Source organism: Nelumbo lutea, chromosome 1, assembly GCF_056320005.1.
Source record: "Nelumbo lutea isolate HS-2025 chromosome 1, American lotus-T2T, whole genome shotgun sequence".
NCBI lineage: Eukaryota > Viridiplantae > Streptophyta > Magnoliopsida > Proteales > Nelumbonaceae > Nelumbo > Nelumbo lutea.
The window spans coordinates 184,230,121-184,250,786 of NC_142684.1; the positions used below are offsets into that span (position 1 = coordinate 184,230,121).

Sequence of the window (20,666 nt, forward strand, 5' to 3'; positions counted from 1 at the left end):
GTAGAATGTATACTAGATTTTCTCAACATAGTGCCAGTCTCTTTTAGCAGTCACAACCCAACAGGCTAATCATAACCCATGACCCTTAACTCCTTCGGTAACAACAGTAAAGTAGAAACCGCGCAATTACTCTAACTTCTTTAGAGATAAATTATCAAAAAAAAGCATGAAAACCACTTTAGTTGTTGTACTAAAAGAAAAGGAGTTTTGAACACTAGCAACTACTATCCTACAAATCTGGTTGGCAGTACCTACAGATCTGTGACTAGAGACCTTCATCAGATTGAAGGAAGTGCTTGAGAAGGTTCTCACCCCATTGAGGGGCTACAATTTGGAGCATCTGGGAAGAGAGAAATTCAATGACTTCATATGAAGATTTAGAGATCCATAGATTGGTTGGAAACAATTAAAATGTAACTTTTCCTTTGATGATACAGGGAACTGGAATGAAATTTACATATCTTTGACCCAATTAAGAAAATTGCTGCTATTGTGTTCCTACCCTCTAAAGCTCAGTTTGGAAAGAGTACAAATGCAAATATGCACAGTGTAAATACATACAAAATAGTATTAAATATAAGGTTTTGCGCTCTACATATTTGCATTTGTACTCCTTCCAAACTCAGCCTAAAGGAGCAATCAAACTCAGCTTCATTGCTTGTTTTATGAGTAATCTGGGCACTGGTGCATTAGCAGCATTTTACCAGATTATACATGGATTGTAGTATATTCTTTTTGTTTTTGCAACTTTTTTTTGAGAAAAAGAAAAACAATTAAAGCTTGATGGAAGAATAAATGTCACTTATTGGGTCGTTAAACTGAAATTTGGTTCTGAGTAGCAGTGCAGGACAAATAACTTACTGCTGAAATTTTAATAAAAAGAGGGGTGGTTGTGGAAAACCCAAATTGCATTTTTTTGTAATAGCAGCTTGGAAACTGTTCACCATATCTTTATTAATTGTAAATATGCATATCAGATCTGGCAAGATTGACAGGACTGTTTTTTTTTTTTTTATCAATAACACCAGCTTCATTAAATTAAGAGAAAAGATGAAGTATGTATACAAGAGGGGAGATAAAATACCTTAGCTCCCCAAATACAGAATACAAAGAGAATACAGAGAGAAAAAAAAAATTAAAAACTAGTCCAAAATACAGACCCTATTCACCCCTTGCTTGGCCAACCCATCCGCAAATGAGTTGGCACTCCTCTTCACCCAGCTGTATCGGATCTCAATGTCCCTACACATCCATAAGAACTGCTTCTTTTCATTGTTAAAGTTCCACAAACCACTGCCCTCTTTCTTCAACCAGTTAACCACCACCTTCCAGGATCAATCGGCTGCCACTTAATTCCTTTGCTCTTCGAATTCCTTCAAGTGTTGCAAGGATCTCAGCCCTAAGAGAGTCACCTTCTCCAATAGGGCCAGAAAATAGAGCAATAAAAACCCCTTCCTCATTCCTGAAAAGTCCTCCAATCCCAGAGGGTCCTAGATTCCTTACACTGCTGCCATCAACGTTCAACTTAATGAAACCCGAGGGGGGAGGGAACCAAGAGGGACAAAGAGTCCTCTTGCATCTGGCAGTGGAAGCAATCTCTTTCCAGTTTCTTAGCAAGTCATCCACAGGAAAGTCTGAAAACAACTCCAAGGATTTCAGCCAGTGGGCAGCCCTTAAAAGGATTAGGTCTAACAGTTCTTCCAGGGTTCTTTCCTTGTCTAAAAAAATACGTGAATTTCTTTCTTCCCACAATGACCAACACACTACTGCCCTAATACTCCTCCACATAGTCTTCCCTCGCTTCTTAGACCGTCTGAAAAAAGGAGAGAACAACCTTTGGACACTCTCCGGAGGAAACCAAGAACACCCAAAGCGGGAGAAAACCCACTCCCAAACAGTTTTAGCAGCCTTACAAGAGACCATGAGGTGGTAGCCAGATTCTCCATCGGCTTTACAAAGAGTACATCTTGTTAGACATTATTGTAAATGAATAAAGTGCATAATTGATTCATGTTATTTTGGTGTGTTTCTGTGTAATACCCTTAAACTGAACACTTGTGAGACTCGTGTTAGTTCAGAATCTTCACAGCCATTGGATAGATCTGGGGAGATTTATCCTGCCAAGGCTGACACCGATGTGCCGCCAAGTGGGCCGAGGTGACTTGTCTCAGCTGCCAGGGTGAGACCTGAGGTACATGCAGTGTGGGTTTTCTTGAAACCCTGAACTGAACCAAATTCTAGTATTGCCCTGGACCTTGGAAACATATGGGCAAAACTGGAATGTTACACCTGACCCCTAGACTTGACTATGGCACTGCACTAGGTGTTGGATTGGGCTGTCTTTGATATGCCAATCAGTGAGATCCTTAGAGGGGGTCAAAACCTAGGTATGTTGGGACAGTCTGAAAATTCACTTGAGTGGGTGATTATAGTGACAGGATCAGCCCCTTTGTCAGACAAAGTGAATGATCGGGGTATACACTCTCTCTGATGGAAACCTAAATTGCCAGCAATTGATTTCAAATTGTTGAAATTTGTTTTTGCAAAATATATTTATATAGAGATATACATATATATTATGGTTTCACAAAATGTTTGCAAAAAGGTTTTAATTCCCGGGATCCATGTGAGTAGAGAGTGCAACACTGTACCTTGTAGCCGAGGGAGAGGTCCTCTCTTGTGGAGCAGGGTTTGATCATTATGGGCTAAGAAGTTAAGTGTAAGGCCATTGAGGGTAATACCTGATGGGCTAATCTTGCATCTACCCACGGTCCTTAGGCCTTCATAAGGTGGTTGGACCCAAGGACCATTTAGTGTAAATGTTGGACCCATTAAGAGCCCATACCGATGGACTCAGGGGGTTCACTGTATTCAGCAGTGAATTCGGCCAGGCCTTGTAACATAGCCTAAGGTGAACCCATGTGGTTGATGTGTAAATCAATGCTAGGGTCCCTCGCTAGACCCCTTTTTGTACCCAAATATGTACCTCCTTGTGAAGTACCCTTGTTCAGCTCTGAAACAACCCAATCTACCTTCTTTTCGGCCTCTTGCAAAGCACTAGAACCTGGGAGGGGCTCAGTCGAGAATGGGTTAAGACCTCCTCTGTTGCATACTGAAGTTTCAATCACCTGCTTCTCCCCCTCCTCCTTTTTCTCCCCCACCGTATCCCCTATGAACAAATGATCTAGGTTGAAAGCATCCATGTTTTGTTCTTCAAAACGATCTTCATCATAGTCAGAATCTAAACCACAACTAATCCATCCTTGGTCAGCCTCTTCCTTCTCTTCTGTACTAAGCCTCAAATAGCGTGGGTCCGGGTGATCAGAAACGTGGTGTTTTTTTTCATTGCCGGCCAGCCGTTGAACCCAACTCAAAGGATGGAAACCTTCTGCCGTTCTAGCCTCTTGCGCCCCTCCACAGTCGAGAGATCGAGACCTAGACGATGATAGATGATAGTTTTCATCTATCATCGCCCTAGGCCTCCCCACCCCACGTGACGACTTAAGTTGTCACATGGGCAAGCTAAAAGGCTACCCGTAATAAGAGGCTCACCCGCTGAACCGGCCGGCTCAGACTTCCTTAAGGCCGGTTCAGACAGAGAGGTTTTAAAAGAGCTTGCCTGGGCCTTACCCCTTCTATCCACGTCAACATAGGACGGGCCACCCGCTTTAAATAACCCACCAAAAAAATTTGAATTAACACCCTTAAAAGGAAAGCTTCAAGGATTGGGGCGCCCCTGCGACTATTCCCCTTCCTCCTTAGCCCTACCACACGCACCAGGCTTACTCGCCATCCCCTGAAGGCCACGTGTACACACTCTTCTGCTTCTTCAACCTCTGTTTGTCTTCCCCGAAGTGGCGCTTTATCTTCTGAGTCTAGCCAGACCTTATACCAGGCATCATCTGAGAGAACTTCAATGGCTCGAGGCAAGTTTTCCAGCAAGATCCCTGCAACCTTAAGTTCCACAGCTCACAGGCTTCTTAAGTTAGCCTCCAGCAGATCTCCACCCAATGGTTTGACAATTTTCTTTAGGATTTGTTCATTCCAAAGGTTGAAAGGAAGACCAAGAAGTTTGATCAAGAAGCTGCCAACTCTTGGTACGACTTCGTTGCTGGAGTCCAGCTCTGAATCTGTATCAAACGCCCCTCTACACTAAATGTGTCGAGATTCAGTTTCTTATCACCATCATCTAATAGAGCTTTCTTTTCAGTAAAGGGCAATAAAACAACATCTTCTAAGCCCAGCCTTTTGGCAACTACTTCTGAGACCTTCGTCCAATCTTCTACCGCCCTATCTGCCAATAGAACCAACCTCTACTCCCAGCTCCCTCTCCCTTCTTCAAAAGCAACTCGCCGAATTTCAGTCAAGCTAGCCACCACAACTTCATTGCTTTTCTTATAACAGGGCACCTGAGCATAGGGAGAAGACGGATTATAATCCTTCAAACTCCTACCAAGAATTTCTTCCACTCTCCCTTCGACCTCCAATAGAAAAGCCTGAAGGTTAAAAGCGAAGGAAGACCACCCTCTCCTCTTCTGGCCTTCCGAAATACACAAAACTTGCCTTTTGTTAATGCCAAAATGTTCTGTAACCATTATAAACCACCCGTTTCCATTCCTCTTTAACACTGATTCAAATTTCTTCCTCCCACAAGTCATCGAGTTTTTCCAACCTTCTTCCCATAAAGAAATAACAGTTCCATCAACAAAACCTTTCAATCACAAACACGCCTCCTCCGAAAGAAGAATCGCTGCCTTGCTCCTGTAATGGGCCGAATGGCCCATAGTCCTTCCCAGCTCGAACAGTGTAGAGAAGATGGGCCAAATGGCCCATAGGCTGTTTATTCTTTTATTCTTTCTTACTGTTTATGTTCTTGTCCGTAATGGGCCTTACTCTGGGCCCATCCTTTCTATGTTATGTTCTGTATAAATTCTTGCCCAACTATGGGCCTCCTTGTAATTATTCAAAGTTTATCTTAATAAAATGGTGTTAGGGTGTTAGAGAGAAAGTAATGTTCAAAACTCTCATTCTCTACACCCTCATTCTCGAACTCTCAATGTCTGTTTTCTTCATGGTATCAGAGCAGGCCTGAACTTCAGTATTCTAGGGCTGGAAGCTTCAGCTCGTGTTGCCTGATTCTTGGAGGTCACTGGAAGTTGCCCAAGAATCAAATTTCTTGGAGAAGTGATTTGGTGGCTAGGAAGAATCAGAGAAAAAAAGGGGAAACAGCTCGGTTCCTTATTTGAAGCTTAAATATTGTAAGTTGTGCTCAGACTTCTGGGTTATTTTGTTCTTGTTCTGCACTGTTAATCTCCGAAGTTCCTTTGGAAACAGTACAGATATTCAGCTATCCTCTGATCAGGTTTAATCCAGAGATTTCTGGGTTGTTTTCATTTCTTTTCTGGATTGTCAAGTAGCCGAAATACCTCTGAAATCAGTACTGCTGTTTATTGTCCTTTTTGGATTGTTTTTGGGCCCCTGTACGGGCTGTTCTTTGGGGCTGTTTTCATCTTTGACAGTGTGGTCTTCTATACTGCCCACTCTGTGTTTGTAAAAAGGTCTCTTCGACAGTAGGGACTGCTCTCTTCCCTTGTGGGGTACTGTTTGGAAAGTACCTAAATTGTTTGTTTAAGAAAGGGAGCTTGGACTGGGTGCACAGTGTTTGGTAGTTTTCTGATTTATTCTTGAAGGCTGAACCAAGTTTGTTGGTGTCTCATGCTGTCAACAAGGTGTTGCCTCTGTTTTTGGGGCTCTCACAGCTTAGGTGTGACTCAGCTTTGTGTATTGCTGCTTGAGGCTGGTTTAATACAGCCCTTGTTCATCCTCATTCGGTGTTGTTTTTGGTTGAAGTTTGCTGAAATCTTATTTGAAGTGGTTAAAAGGATGGACTCATTAGAGATTGAAAACAAGAATGTGGCTGAATTTGGACAGGTTCCGGGAGCTCCTGTTGACTCTTTATTGACTGTGACCACAGTCAAGCTAGATGGAACTAATTATCTAGCATGGTCACAATCAATAAAAATTTATATATGTAGTAGAGGAAAGTGGGGGTTTATCTCCGAGAGCAAGAAGGCTCCCCCAAAAGATGATCCATCTCATGAGAAGTGGATTCAAGAGAACTACACTGTTATTGGGTGGCTTGTGAACTCAATGCAGCCACAGATCAGCCAACACTATCTATGGATGAATTCAGCAAAGGAAATTTGGGATAGTGTTGTTGAAACCTATTCCCAAAAACTAAATGTGGCTAGAGCCTACAAGTTGAGAAGTGATGTGAAGAATCTGAGGCAGGGGGAGAAACCATTGTTTGTATACTTCTCAACCTTGAAGTCTTTGTGGCAAGAAATAGACTTGATAGAAGCTGTAACCTGAGACACCAATAATGATGCAGAGACCTACAGGAAACTGCTTGACTAAACCCAGAATATGATATCACAAAACAGAATATTCTATCCAAGGAGAGTGTCCCATTGTCACAAGCTTATGCATTGGTGAGCAGTGAAAAGAGCAGGAGGGCTATCCAGGTTCAAGGGGCTGGTTTTTAGTGATCACTTTGCAAATATGGGGATTAAATCCAAAAGGGTTGCTGGGAGTTCTAGTGGCTCTGGAAAGAAAGAAGTGGTATGTGAGTACTGCAAGAAGCCGAAGCACACCAAAGATAAGTGCTGGAAGTTACATCTTGATCTTGTTCCAATTCGGTTTCAGAAAAAAACATGATAGTAAAGGGACAGGGAGTGCAAATGTGGCTACTGGGTCAGATAGTGATAAGTACTATACTGAAGAAATGTCTGCGTGTGCACAGTTGGCAACCATGAAAGCAGAATATGAAAAATTTAGAAAGATGATCAGTCATTTAGAGGATGTGACTTCTTCCAACCCTTCAGGAAATTCAACTCCTTCTGTGTTTGCTCATTCAGGTACAAGGGCCTTTGCCAATCATGCAACCACTTCAGGTAATCTTAAGATCCCTTGAATTATTGACTCATGTGCTTCTGATCATATGACCAACCTCTCTACCATGTTTGTTTCATATAACTTGCTTCCTGGACGTGATAAAATCACTTTAGCCGATGGTTCACTTGCCCCTATTTCTGGCAAGGGAGCCATTAAGGCTACAAATTCCTTGTTATTACCTTCTGCACTCCATGTACCTAGACTAAATACAAATTTGTTGTCTGTAAGTAGTCTAACCAAGTCACTCAACTGTTGTGTAACATTTTTTCCTTCCTACTGTGTTTTTCAGGATCTGGAGTCTCGGAAGGTGATTGGGAGTGGCCATGAGACGAACGGAATATACCTGCTTGATACTCCGGGACAATGCACTGATCACCCTGAGAATGTTGCTCTTGGGTCTGTTTCTTCAGAGTCTATCAGTCGGATTATGTTGTGTCATCGTCATTTGGGTCATCTGTCTTTTTTTGCCTTGAGTCATCTATTCCTTGAACTATTTAAGGGAATTAGTTTGTCTAGTCTTCATTATGAGTCTTGTGAATTATCAAAACATTGTAGAAACAATTATCCTTTGAGTAAAAAAAATATCTTCTTTTCCTTTTAATATTGTGCATTCTGATGTGTGGGGGCCTTACCACTTACCCTCCATGGGTGGCTACAAATATTTTATCTTGTTTAGTGATCACTCATGTGCTTCTGATCATATGAATCTCGTGATGAAGTTCCAAGACTTGTAAGACAATTCCATGAATTTGTTCTAACCCAATTTGATACCAGGATTAAAATCTTCAGATCTGACAATGCAAAAGAATACTTTGAGAATAACCTATCCTGTTATCTCTCTGACATGGGGATTATTCATCAAAGCTCCTGTGCTAGGACCCCAGAACAGAATGGAGTTGCTGAGAGGAAAAATAGGCATATTGTTGAAGTTGCAAGAAGTATCTTATTTGCCTCACATGTTCCTACAAGGTTTTGGGGTGATGACGTCTTCACTGCTACTTACATTATAAACCGTATGCCATCCAGGGTTTTAGGGTTTAAGTCTTCCTTCAATCTCCTTCATCCGGACAATGACCTTTTTCCTATTCCTCTTTGTGTCTTTGGCTGCACCTGTTATGTACATGTTCCAAGTGTCCAATAGACGTCACCTTTAATGAGTTTTCTCCCTTTTATGGTTCCTCTCGAGAAGGACATTGTCCACAGGGGGAGGATTTGTCACATGTGTTTTCCCTTCCACTTCCTGTTCCAGTTGAATCTTTTGACAAGTCTGCTTCTCCTTCAAATGAATCAAGGGTGGATAAGTCGTTCCATTCTCCCTGTCCCAGTGTTCTTCCTCCTTTACCTCCTCGTCCTATCCTCAATCCCAAGGTGTATCAAAGGCAAAGATCCAGAAATGAGCAGGTTGCTTCTCCAACAACACATGAGCCTCACACACTTTCAGTCACAGATGAGACAACAGGTATTGTTTCAGCACCCTTGGAGTCATCCTTCCCTGACCTTGATATTCCCATTACTGTTAGGAAAGGAAAACGGAAGTGCACTGCTCACTGCATTTCCAAGCACCCTTCTTACAGGTTGCTTTCTCCTTCATACTTTGCATATTTATCTTCTGTTGCTTCTAACCTTATTCCTAGGTCTGTGTCAGAAGCTCTTAATATTCCAGAATGGAGGGATCTATGAGGTCTAAAATTGATGCCTTACACAAGAATGATACATGGGAAGTGGTTGATTTGCCTGAAGGGAAGGATCCAATTAGTTGCAAGTGGGTCTTTACTATCAAATATCGAGTTGATGGCACCATTGAAAGGTACAAGGCCAGGCTGGTTGCAAAAGGCTATACACAGACATATGGGATTGATTATCTGGAGACCTTTGCACTTGTTGCCAAGATGACATCTGTGAGGGTTCTTCTATCTTTAGTTGCTCACTTTGGCTGGCCCCTTTATCAATTGGATGTGAATAATGCATTTCTGAATGGTGAATTACATGAGGAGGTTTATATGTCTCTTCCTCCAGGGATGTATGGAACTAATATGCAACGAAAGGTATGCAGACTGAAGAAATCACTTTATGGACTAAAACAGTTCCCTGGAGCATGGTTTGAGAGATTTAGAACAGCACTTGTTAACTTTGGCTATGTGCAGACACAGTCTGATCATACTTTTTTTGTGAAGAGGAGTAGACCTCTGGCAGTATACCTCATTGTGTATGTAGATGACATCGTAGTGACTGGTAATGATGTTTCAGGAATTCATGATCTCAAATCTTTCCTCCATACAGAGTTTGAGATTAAAGATTTGGGGGAACTGAGATACTTCCTTGGCATAGAAGTTGCTCGATCCAAGGATGAGATTCTTATCTCCCAAAGGAAATATGTTCTTGACTTGCTCTCTGAAACTGGGAAGATGGGTGCTAAACCAATTGCTACTCCTATTGATACGAGTCATAAACTCTCAGCCTCAGAAGGGACATTGTTAGAAGACAAAGGAATCTTTAGAGGCTTCTTGGGAAACTTCTGTACCTATGCATGACTCGGCCAGATATTGCATATGCAGTCAGTTGCATTAGCCAATTCATGCATGCTCCTCGAGACACTCGCATGACAGGAGCAGAGTGAATCCTGTGTTATTTGAAGGGCTCCCTAGGAAAGGGAATTATGTTTGCCTAGCATGGTCACATGAAACTTGAAGCCTACACCGATGTTGACTGGGCCGGAAACATTGATGACAAAAGATCTACTTCTGGGTATTGCAGCTTGGTGGTTGATAATGTTGTTTCTTCGAGATGCAAAAAACAATCGGTTGTTGCTCGGTCTTCAGCTGAATCAGAATACAGGGCCATGGCACGTGGAGTCTCTAAACTTTTATGGCTAAAATCATTGATGGAGGAACTTGGGTTTGAACATGACAAGCCAATGATGTTGTACTATGATAATCAGGTTGCCATCAACATTGTTCACAACCCAGTGCAATTGATCGACACTTCATTAGAAAAAGGGTCTCTTCGGGTGAAGTATGTCTTCCTTTCATCACATCTGAAGGACAGTTGGCAGATTTTCTCACCAAAGGCATTCCCAAGGCAAAACTTCAGCATGATACTAGCAAGTTTGGCATGATTGACATCTATGCTCAGCTTGAGGGGGAGTGTAGAGAAGATGGGCCGAATGGCCCATAGGCTGTTTATTCTTTTATTCTTTCTTACTGCTTATGTTCTTGTCTGTAACTCTGGGCCCATCCTTTCTATGTTATGTTCTGTGTAAATTCTTGCCCAACTAAGGGCCTCCTTGTAATTATTCAAAGTTTATCTTAATAAAATTGTGTTAGGGTGTTAGAGAAAGAGTAATGTTCGAAACTCTCATTCTCTACACCCTCATTGTCGAACTCTCAAGGTCTGTTTTCTTCAAACAAGAAGTATTTGGCTTCAATTGTTAGCTCCAAACGCCATTTCCCCGCCATCTTGAACTTTCTCTCCTCTCCTATCTCTTTTGATGTTTAACTGAATGGGAACAAATGTTAGCTTCTCAAATCCCAAATATACTTTTACTCCAAAATTGATAGGTGTCTCAACCTCTTTCACAAAAAGGAGATTCTGCACAAAAAGATAAAAAAAAAATTATACTTTTCCTAACAATTCTATGAAGTTTCCGTTAATAAATTTCATGCTTTAGAAATATTTCTTGATTTCCTTAGATTTTCCAAATATCTTAGAAAAAATAATGAAATATCCTAAAACTTCTGTCTTTCCATGGCAAGATGTTAATTGATATCAAAATTTTGAACCATGGTTATGAATAAGATTGACAGTACTGTTTGGGGCTCAAACATGTCTCCCAGGGACTTGAGGATCTTTTGGAGGCTTGGCAGATTAGGGGTCTGAGCAGAGATGGGAGGCTAATGTGGTAAATGATTCCTGCTACAGTTATGTGGGCCATTTGGGAGGAAAAGAAATGCATGTATCTTTGAAAACAAAGCCATGGAGGAGGCCATGATTGCTAAGAAGGTCATACTGATGTTACTGCCTTAGGCGGCCAGGCATTAACCAAAGGAAGACCATACAGCTCTTTTTGTTCTGATTTTCCTTTACTTTAGTAATCTAAGCATGAATTATTTCAACATATTTTTGTAAATCCTCAATGTACAGCCCCGACTTCCTTTTGATTGATACAATCTGAATACGCTACGGAAAACCCAAGAAAAAAAAAGATTCAAATGGCACCCAAAAATGAGAGAAAACAGAGTAAAGAGAAGCAAGCAAAGAGAACACACAGATTTACATAGTTCAACTTATAGCCTACATCCACAGGAAAAGTAGGAGCAGAAATCCACTATGTAGTCAGCAATGGAAAAAAAATATAGAGTTGTGCTCTCGCAACCTCACTCATAGAAAACCCCAAATCCCAAAGACACCCAAAGTCTCACTCTTCTCTCACAAAACAAAGACTAAGTATACAAGAGAGGAAAAAAAACCCAAAATACATAACTCTTCATATTTGGTTCGGACCCATAAGCTGGAATATGGAGCGGCCCAAGCCCTACGCTTCCACCACAAACCACCATGAAATTTTGCCTTTGAGCTTTTCTTAAATTAATTCGGAGCAAATTCATGAAGCGGGTCACCACAAAGAATTCAAGGCACAAACATAACAGAATACTTTACTTGTGCTTAAAAAATTTAAAATAAAAAAAAAAAAAACTGTATCATTAGTTGCTCTTGTTACTAGCCTCTAGTTGAGCGTCTAACAATTTAGAGTGACTAGATCAGATAAAGACATGGTAGAGTAAATGCATTGATAGCAATGCTTTAATAGGCAAAGGCCGGAGGTGAGGCCCTAGAAACTTCAGATATGAGTTATAAGGTGTGAGGTTTAAGCCTCATTGGATCTCTTATTTGTTTTTCCAAGAAAAATCAAATGACTCAAAATGTGACGGAGTATAGAAATATGCACAAAAAAGAATTGAACTTTCATATAGTGAGAATATAAAATGAAATAATCATCACAGAAAATCGATCAAAAAAATAACCATCACAAAAAGGACTATAAGAACATTAAAATCTCTAGTGAAACTAACTACAATCATGTAAACACTGTAGTGCCTATTATCAAGCTCCATAAAATAAAAAGGTTTATTAAAAGAAGACCATAAAATGTTAATCATAGCAGATAAAAAAAAGAAAAATTTGTCTAAACAAATGGCATGCATAATACATCCAAAGTTCCAAACATTATAAGAAATTAATATTGGCCTTTGTTTGGTCTTCTGATGAGAAGACTACTTAAATTGATGCATGCCATACATATTCTTAAATAAGGTCTCTCAAATAATGAGGTATTTCCCTATACCTTCAGGCATGATCCTCAAGGTTGAGTTTCATGGCATTTCCCTTGAGAATTGCCTTGAATGCATAAGCCTTGGTTGCTCTTTAAAAATAGGTTGATAATGTTCCATCCCAGTAGCAATTGGTCTTTTCTGTGATGGGGTTAACATGTATATAAATAATTCTTTTTTACTATCAAGCCTTTTCAACAGTCAATGACAAAAGGAATGAATACAAACTTGCCTTGGTATCAAGCATGATGGCAATTACATTGCCCTTGGATTGAGCATTGTATTCTTTAACCAGGTCAATGACTTTCTGATGAGATGCATGATCCCCATGAGACATATTTAGCCTAGCAACATTCATACCAGCCTCAGCTAATTTCCATATCATTTCTCGCGTGTTGGTAGAAGGACCAATAGTGCAGACAATCTTTGTCTTGCGTCGAACCGTTGGTTTTAACCACATGCCCACTGATGTGTCTCCAAGTTGTTGAATGCCATGGAGGTGCTGAAATTCCTCCTCTCTCTGATATGCAATGAAAACTTCAACAAGTCAGATAGTGAAAAAAAAAATCACATTTAAAAAATTAGGAATATATAATGTTTCTACCTTTTTCTCCTTTTTCTGTTTGATTTTTTCTTTGTGAAAATAAATAAAACAGTCCAGAATTTGTTAGTCTGGTGTGATGCAAATTGGTCAAGATGTGGCATTGAAAGTGCCTTATGACTTGGTTAGCAATAGTTTTTTTTTTTTTCTTCAAAGGTAAAGTAATAACGCTATTGAATCAGAAAGAACTCAATACAACAAAAGAGCAAGCCACAAGTAGCTGCTGACATTTCAGGACAAGTTACAGATCCCAAATCAAAGTAGACTTAACTAATACAGGAACATTTAGCTCTTTAAAATCAGGTGTAACAGCCACCCAAGAAATCAGCTTGCTGACCGCCTGCTGTACAATCTCCTCCGTTAGCTTTGTTGCTGAAGATTCTTCTATTCCTTTCAGACCAAACTACCCACACCACTGTCGCAGGAATAGTTCTCCAAATCAAACTACCTTTTTTCTTCAAACCTTGGAGATTCCAGCAAAGCAGCAGATCTTTAACTGACTTTGGCATAACCCAATTAAGACCAGCCACTCCAATGAAATGGTACCAGACTTTTGAGAAGATAGGACAATGTAAGCACAGATGGTATGTGGACTCAGACAACAAGGCACACAACCCACACGTCAGAGAAGGGAGCTGAATGCCCCTTCTGTCCAGATTGAGTCTTGAGAGACATTTGATCAGCACCATAGTCCAAACAAGGAATACAGACTTCGAGGGAGCACAGGACTTCCATACTTGCTGGTAGGGGAACTCAGTAATATCCGTACTACTAAGCTTCAAAGTAAGGGATTTGACTGAGAAGCAGCCATCCTTACTCCAGTACCAACTCCATTCATCTTCACCTGCAATGTCTATCATGTGCTCCTATGAAATCTGCAGAAGTTGCATCACACCTTCTATTTCCCAATCAAATAACTATCTTCTGAACTGAGGGTTCCAGATCACTGAGTTGTTAGAAATCACATAAGACTCTGCCACTGATATTTCTTGATTAGCTGTACATTGGAACAGAAGGGGAAACACCTCAGCTAAAGGTCTGTCCATACACCAGGGATCTTTCCAGAATTTCAGCCTATTTCCACTTCCTACTTTTAGTCTCACTCCCTCATACATCACAGGAAAATATTTTAGAATCCCTTTCCAAACCAAACATCCCCATGTTGTTTATGGATCCTGAGATTTCCAATTACCCCAATCCACACCAAATTTGTTGCAATTAAGGTCCTCCACCAAGAAGATTTTTCTGCTGCAAATCTCCAACACCATTTACTCAATAAAGCCGAATTAACCACTTTTAATCTTCTAAGACCTAATCCACCCTCTGCCTTAGGAAAACAAACTCGATCCCAATTCACAAAGTGCATCTTCTTCTCTTCTTCCCACCCTCTCTGCATCTTCTCAAACTTCTTTGCAATTTTGAATGGCATAGGAAACATGGACATGAAGTAGGTAGGGAGGTTGGCAAGGGTACTCTTGATAAGGACCACTCTCCCTCCTATAGACAGATATTTTGCCTTCCAGGATGCCAACTTTTTCCCCACTCTCTCAATTACTGGATCCCATAAAGCAAGAGAATAACATTTGGCACCTAGTGGGAGGCCAAGATACTTGCCTGGCAAATAATCCACCTAGCAGGCCATCAGTCTAGCAAAAGAATCCAGGTTAGGAACAAGGCCTAGGATTATCTTACTTTTATGAAGATTAACTTTAGGCCTGAAACAACTTCGAACCAACAAAGAATACCAAGTAGAACTTCCACTTGGTTAGCAATAGTGAATTAGAGTATGAACTAGAAATTGAAGGTAGCAGAATGGAGACGAATTAGTGAGACCTGCAAAGAAGGATGAGGTAGAAAATGCCATGCCAGGTTGCCATAAAACCTCTTGAGATTGAAACAACAACTACGACTGTGAAAAACAAATTTGCAACCAAGAGGCTGAAGTCAATTCAATTATGAAAGAACCCCAGTGGAAGAGGATCGGAAAAGGAAATCACATCTACAGAAAAAAGATGTGTAGAACCAGAAGTGGATAGCAGTGGAGAAAAAGAAAAACATGAACAAGTCTAATGTGGAACATGAGACTTTGCCTCGTGTCATTCAAGCAGAGCCAGTTTGTGGGTCCTTTTTTATAAAAGTAAAAATTTTATTAAAACAAAAACTGAGTACAACCAACAAAGGTGCTAAAACAACACCCACCAATAATTAACAAAACAACTACAGCTCCGCTATTTAAACTGAGGGTTGAAACCTTTGTTTGGTCTTGACACTACAAAGTACAAACTGAGCAAATTGGGTGGTTAGGTCAGTTTGTAGGTATTCAAGACTAAACAAAGGTTTCAACCCTCAGTATAACTAATGTAGTCCATTTTAGACACTGTTTTTAAGTGTGTTGCTCTAGTGTATGCTTTTCCTTCGAGGGGTGAGGTTCGCATCCCCCTCCCAAAGGTTATTAATAATATTTTCTTTTTCAAAAAATATTAAATAAATAAATAAAATTCAAAGTCATCTAGATGTATTGAATACTCGTATCTATGTTAGGCCTGTGATTCGCATAAATCTCTTGCTGGTAACAAATATTAACAAATTAATAAAACAGACATCCTAAACCTGAGTAAAAGATATATAGTAGCAATTCATATTCAGACAGATGCAATGTTACAGACTACGGCGAGCTACTAACCTGCACGATATTGAAAGGAAAAGAAGGAACCAAACAAATATTTCATCGGCGTAACTTGATAAATTTCTATTGTGCTGGAAAATTGACCAGTATTTTTTTATCAGTAAAATTGACCAATATTCAGCATTACAATTTCTAACAGTTTGGTAAATATGTGTGGCACAAGTTCATTTCTGGTTAGATTATCAAACAACAAATAACTATGCAATCAATATATAATCAAACAAGTTGGGTTTTGGGATTCTATAACCCGTATGTTACAGGTAGGGTACCTTATTAGGCTAAACCTGACCCTCTCAACCTGCATATTATTGGAAAACATATAAACTTTATGTATTAGGCGTTGAATTTAATAATATTTTCAATTAGATGTGAAGGATAATTGATAGTTTATGTGTTCTTTTACATCTTAATCAAATAATTGAAAATTTTGTTGTTTATTTATGTTATTTTACTTATTTATTACTTTTATATAACAAAAAATAATAGGAAATTAGATGTGGATTTTAAACTCAATCCACCCCTACCCTTGAAATTGAGGGTTTTGCATTTTCATATGAGGGGAGGGTTTGGATTCTCAAAATCCAACCCGTTGGGCGGGTCCCCGAACCCACTTTGTTGCCATCCATGTTTGGGTTAGGCTTGGGGTTGGGCATATTGAGCTTTGAAACTCAATTTCCGGATAAAATAAGTTGATAATATATATATATAATAAGATGATAAAATGTTGGGCAAACTTAAATTGCATTGTATCAGTACCTGTGCCCGTGCACCAATCGGCTCGGGCTTGAATTGGGTACACCCAACTTGCACCACTGGCTCTACTGCCTAAAATTGTTTAACAAAGCCCGTAGTACATAACTGCGTACAGTACTTCTGAGTCTTCTGTAATACGACTACTAAAATCTTGCAAACGGGAAGAAAGATAAATTCTTAGCACATAAATGAATTCGAGACAGTTGAACAATAAAGCTAAACACCTCGAGCATATCTAATTAAGCTACAACTATAGAACTACGGTATAGAAAAATCCTTTGAACAAAACACACTTCTGAGTTATAAGAAAAAATTACAACCTTCGGCGCATCCTCCGGCGACACCGGGAGAACTTCTGGCTCGGCTCGAGCAGATCTCCTGGCCATTGCCATAATGCTGCGGAAAGCTACGTTACTCTTGCGTTCTTTTCCAGGAAAAGACTTGACCCGAAAACTAGAAGTCTTTAGCTTTTCGGCTGGAATCTTTGTGGATCCTTGACTAGGATACGCAAAGGAGCCATGAACGGATCTAGTTGCTACTATTTGCGCCATTGCGGATTAAAGCACCTATGCTCGAGAGAATAGACGGAGGTCACGGAGCGGACCGAGTGGTCTTTGATGCCTTCTGTGCTTCCTTCTATGGTTCTCTTCGAAGAAATCGCCTCCAAGTGATGGCTGAACTTAAGAGAAAAGCGAAAACTTCGTAAGTATCGAAGAACATAGATTTCCGTTCGCTGTCTTAATCTTTCCTGTTCAAAACAGGTTTTTCTTACATTAATGCCCTCCTCCATCTTTTACACGTAAGACGACAGTGTGCGTGTAGTTCCATTGACGGGAAGGAATTGAATTGCCTTGGCCCAAAGCCCAATGTTAAGTGTAGTTAGACATGGGTCTAGACTTGGGGCCCAATTTTCCTCCTCATGCCAAGTGTGGCTTTTCTACATTTCTCTTGAAGTTACTCTGCATTAGGGGATTTTTATTGGAGCCTGATCAGCCCACGTACTTACTACACTTATTGGGCTTAAAACTTATTTATGACAACAATCCTCCTACTCACACCTGCAGCAATTACATCCATTGTTCCAATCAAAAGCATATAATGATTTACCTATTTACTATCAAAATCCAAATATATGACAATAATTATTTAAATAAAAACAAATCATTAACTCCAATATAATATCATATATTTCTAATAAACGAGACTTCCATAGACCCTAATGATAATTCCTAACTCCAAATATAATAAACCCAAAATCCAACTAATAAAATCTACTATAAAATTATAATTTAAGATTCATCTTTAATAGTTCTCTCTCTCTCTTGTCTTTTTAGATGTTTATTCAACATTTAAAAAAAAAGTTAAGAATGAAAGTTTGATGTATATAACTTGTGTGTTCTCCAAAATTCATAATACATGTTTTGAAATAAAATAATATTTCATAGAGAAAAAATAACCACTATGTATTTAGCATAGTTTTTGTTTATTAAATAAACATTTGTAAATTCTGTCAAAAGATACGTTGATGGCTAAAGGGTCTTATCTTAAGGCAATGGGTGCCTCACATGCACATCCACCATGCATTGGAAACATCTCCCATGAATATTCATTAATAAGTATGGGAGATGTTCTCAATGCATGGCAAGTTGTGCCCGTGAGGAGCAGATACGGTCTCCTTAAGCCAAGCTAACCTATTCAAGATGTCGTCACAACACTGATTCTCAACATTCTTAGTCATTTTATAGGCAAATCAGAAATATGAATGAAATGTTAAATGAACAATTAATAAATATAAGAAAATTGGTATTTGAGCTATTGATCCCTATGGAAGATTTAGAATTATGTGTAACATAACAACTTTCTAAAGCATGAAATACTGCTTATGATAAAATAATATAATCATTTCATCCACCTTTAGAAGCAATCAAGGTAGGGAAAGATGAGCTACTTGCAAGCCAAATAAAAAAATTCAACAATAATAAAAGAATCCCAAAAAGTCATTCCCGGACACTACTCTTAAATTATAGAACAAAATAATTATACAAATATATACCTTAATGTTCTAGGCAAACAAATTAATAGAATAGAAAACCTATTAAGTTCTTTAGAGGTTTATAGAACCATGAGCAAAAGGGAAAAATCTATGGCTGTAATGTCAAGCACCATAAGGAAGATGGATTAGATACCCAATTCCCAATCAAGATTATTCCTCTTATGTTGCTTTCCTACTATTCTTGTTACATTGCTTTTCTAAGAGATGTTCTTCATCTAGGGTCAATACATTAATTTCCCCTGAATTTTCTCATTTTGTACTTGTCTCATTTTTGCAAGTACATACTCCATTCGTGCAACACGACTCTCTTTCTGATTGTTCTTCATCATCTGATTCTCTTAATTCATTTATCTTTTTGTAATTTTGAAACACTTATTAGCATAATGTCCCTTTTTCCACACTTAAAACAAGTGGGGCTTTTGTTTTCATTTATTTTAGAAAAGTTTGATTTCCTCCTTCTTTTTGTAAAATTTCGATTTCCTTTTTCTGTGAATCAGTTTCGAACGATATGGCTCAGGAGCCATTCCAAATTGGTAACAAAAATCTCCTAACTCTCTCTTAGAATTAGCATTCTCTTTCTTAATTTGCTTATTTAGATGTAGATCATTACACAGTTCTAATCCAACTTGTTTGATTATTTGGACTAAGTACCCGTATGTATAATGCAAGTATAGCATTCTACCACCTCCTGCATTTATGAGGTGAATTCTTACATTTTCCACAAATACTAGAGGAAGACTAGAGATAAACTGCTATTTCCAGTAATTATGCCTGGAGTCGGGGAGTTTGTGTACTTTAGATAGAAAGACGTCTTTATACCATCTAAAATCAGATAGTGTTTTACATCTTAAATTGATTAATTGTTCACTTAACCTTTCATTCATATTCTTTATTCACCTATAAAATGACTAAGAATGTTGATAATCAGTGTTGTGACGAGATCCTTAATAAGTTGGTCTTGGCTTAAGACCCTTTCACCATCAGCGTCTCTTTTGATAGAATATATGATGGTTTCTTTTTCTATTTTGGTCAAGTAGTTATGCCACCAGTCCTTTAATTGTCCTATAAAGGACTCAGTGATTACCATAGTGATAACCTTTTCATCATTCTCAACTATTTATTAGCGCTGGCATACATCATCATGTGACGTATCATCTCATGAATCTGATATTCTGATTTTCCATTTAAATTTCATTCATAAAAGGTTTCCCAAAATTGGTATCAAAGCCGTTGATCCCTATCTAACATTCCTCCTCTTGTACCTACCTTATTAGGATATCCTCTTAACTATATACTTCTTATAACCTTTGGCTATAATCCAAAGACTATAATTTATTCAAATATATTACTTGGGTAGAACCCAAGTTGGATAGCCTAGATACCCGCCAGTTTTACTAAGACTATAACCCTTGAACCAAGGTTGAAGTAGTGTTTAGGCCATGAAGAGTTGAAGGTTGCTATAATTGACTAACCATTAATTGGTGAAGTGAAAGGATAATATGAATAAACTATTTAGGATAGCCTCTAGTGTAAAAAAAAAAAAAACCCTGATGAGAGTGGTGTTAGTTCATCCCTAATAAAGTCTATGTCGATAAAAAATATAGAAGAAATAAACTATAATAATAATATAGAAAAATCTTTATAAAAATTGACCATACCCAAGGTTGCACCCTCGAAAATCTATAAGAGAGTAATGTTTAGCTTAAAAATAGATCTTAATGTAATAACTATAGAAAGAACTATAGCTGTAGGAAATGAATCATACACCTTTCCCCTTATAGCTAGACAATTAATAGAAAACTATAAAAATAAGCTTGATTGTCATTTTATACACTTTGGCTTAATCCAGGTAGCCATAAAACCATCAACAAGATTAGGTCTCCAAACATCAAATTTAGCCTGTTTGACAGACTCAAAACATAATAAGTTCAGTGATTCCTTATTAGGAGTCATAGAAGGAAGTTTTCACCAATGTCCTTTCTATTTCAATGCCTTTCCTAATTTTTCGATGTTACTGACGGACCCAATGATACATGAGCCTTTAATCCTTAGGCTATAGACCCAAGGTTTTGACATGAAACCATGATCAAAAAACGTAGCGTTAGTCTATAGGGTCTACTTTAAGACCATGAATACTATTTGCCATAATGCAATGATCACATAAACAAAGGAAATGACTACCTTATTTCAGAGCAATGCTATGAATAATGTTACTATTCCTAGGCAAATCACATGAAAGGATGTGAAATTGCCGAAGAGTTGGTCAATAGCTAGAATTGAACCTCCCAGATC

At 38.9% G+C, this 20,666-nt stretch overlaps 1 protein-coding gene across 1 annotated transcript in view; it reads right to left on the bottom strand.

Annotated features, from left to right (window-relative positions):
- The window catches only part of PKP-BETA1 (plastidic pyruvate kinase beta subunit 1), a 102,953-nt gene extending 85,844 nt beyond the window's left edge, over positions 1–17,109 (bottom strand). The window contains exons 1-2 of the mRNA XM_088961379.1: positions 16,642–17,109; positions 12,514–12,801 (exon numbers count right to left, since the gene is read on the bottom strand). Coding sequence (XP_088817505.1) covers positions 12,514–12,801; positions 16,642–16,872 — 519 coding nt within the window. The 5' untranslated portion in view covers positions 16,873–17,109. The remainder of the gene's footprint in view (positions 1–12,513; positions 12,802–16,641) is intronic.
- Between the last annotated feature and the right edge of the window lie 3,557 nt (positions 17,110–20,666).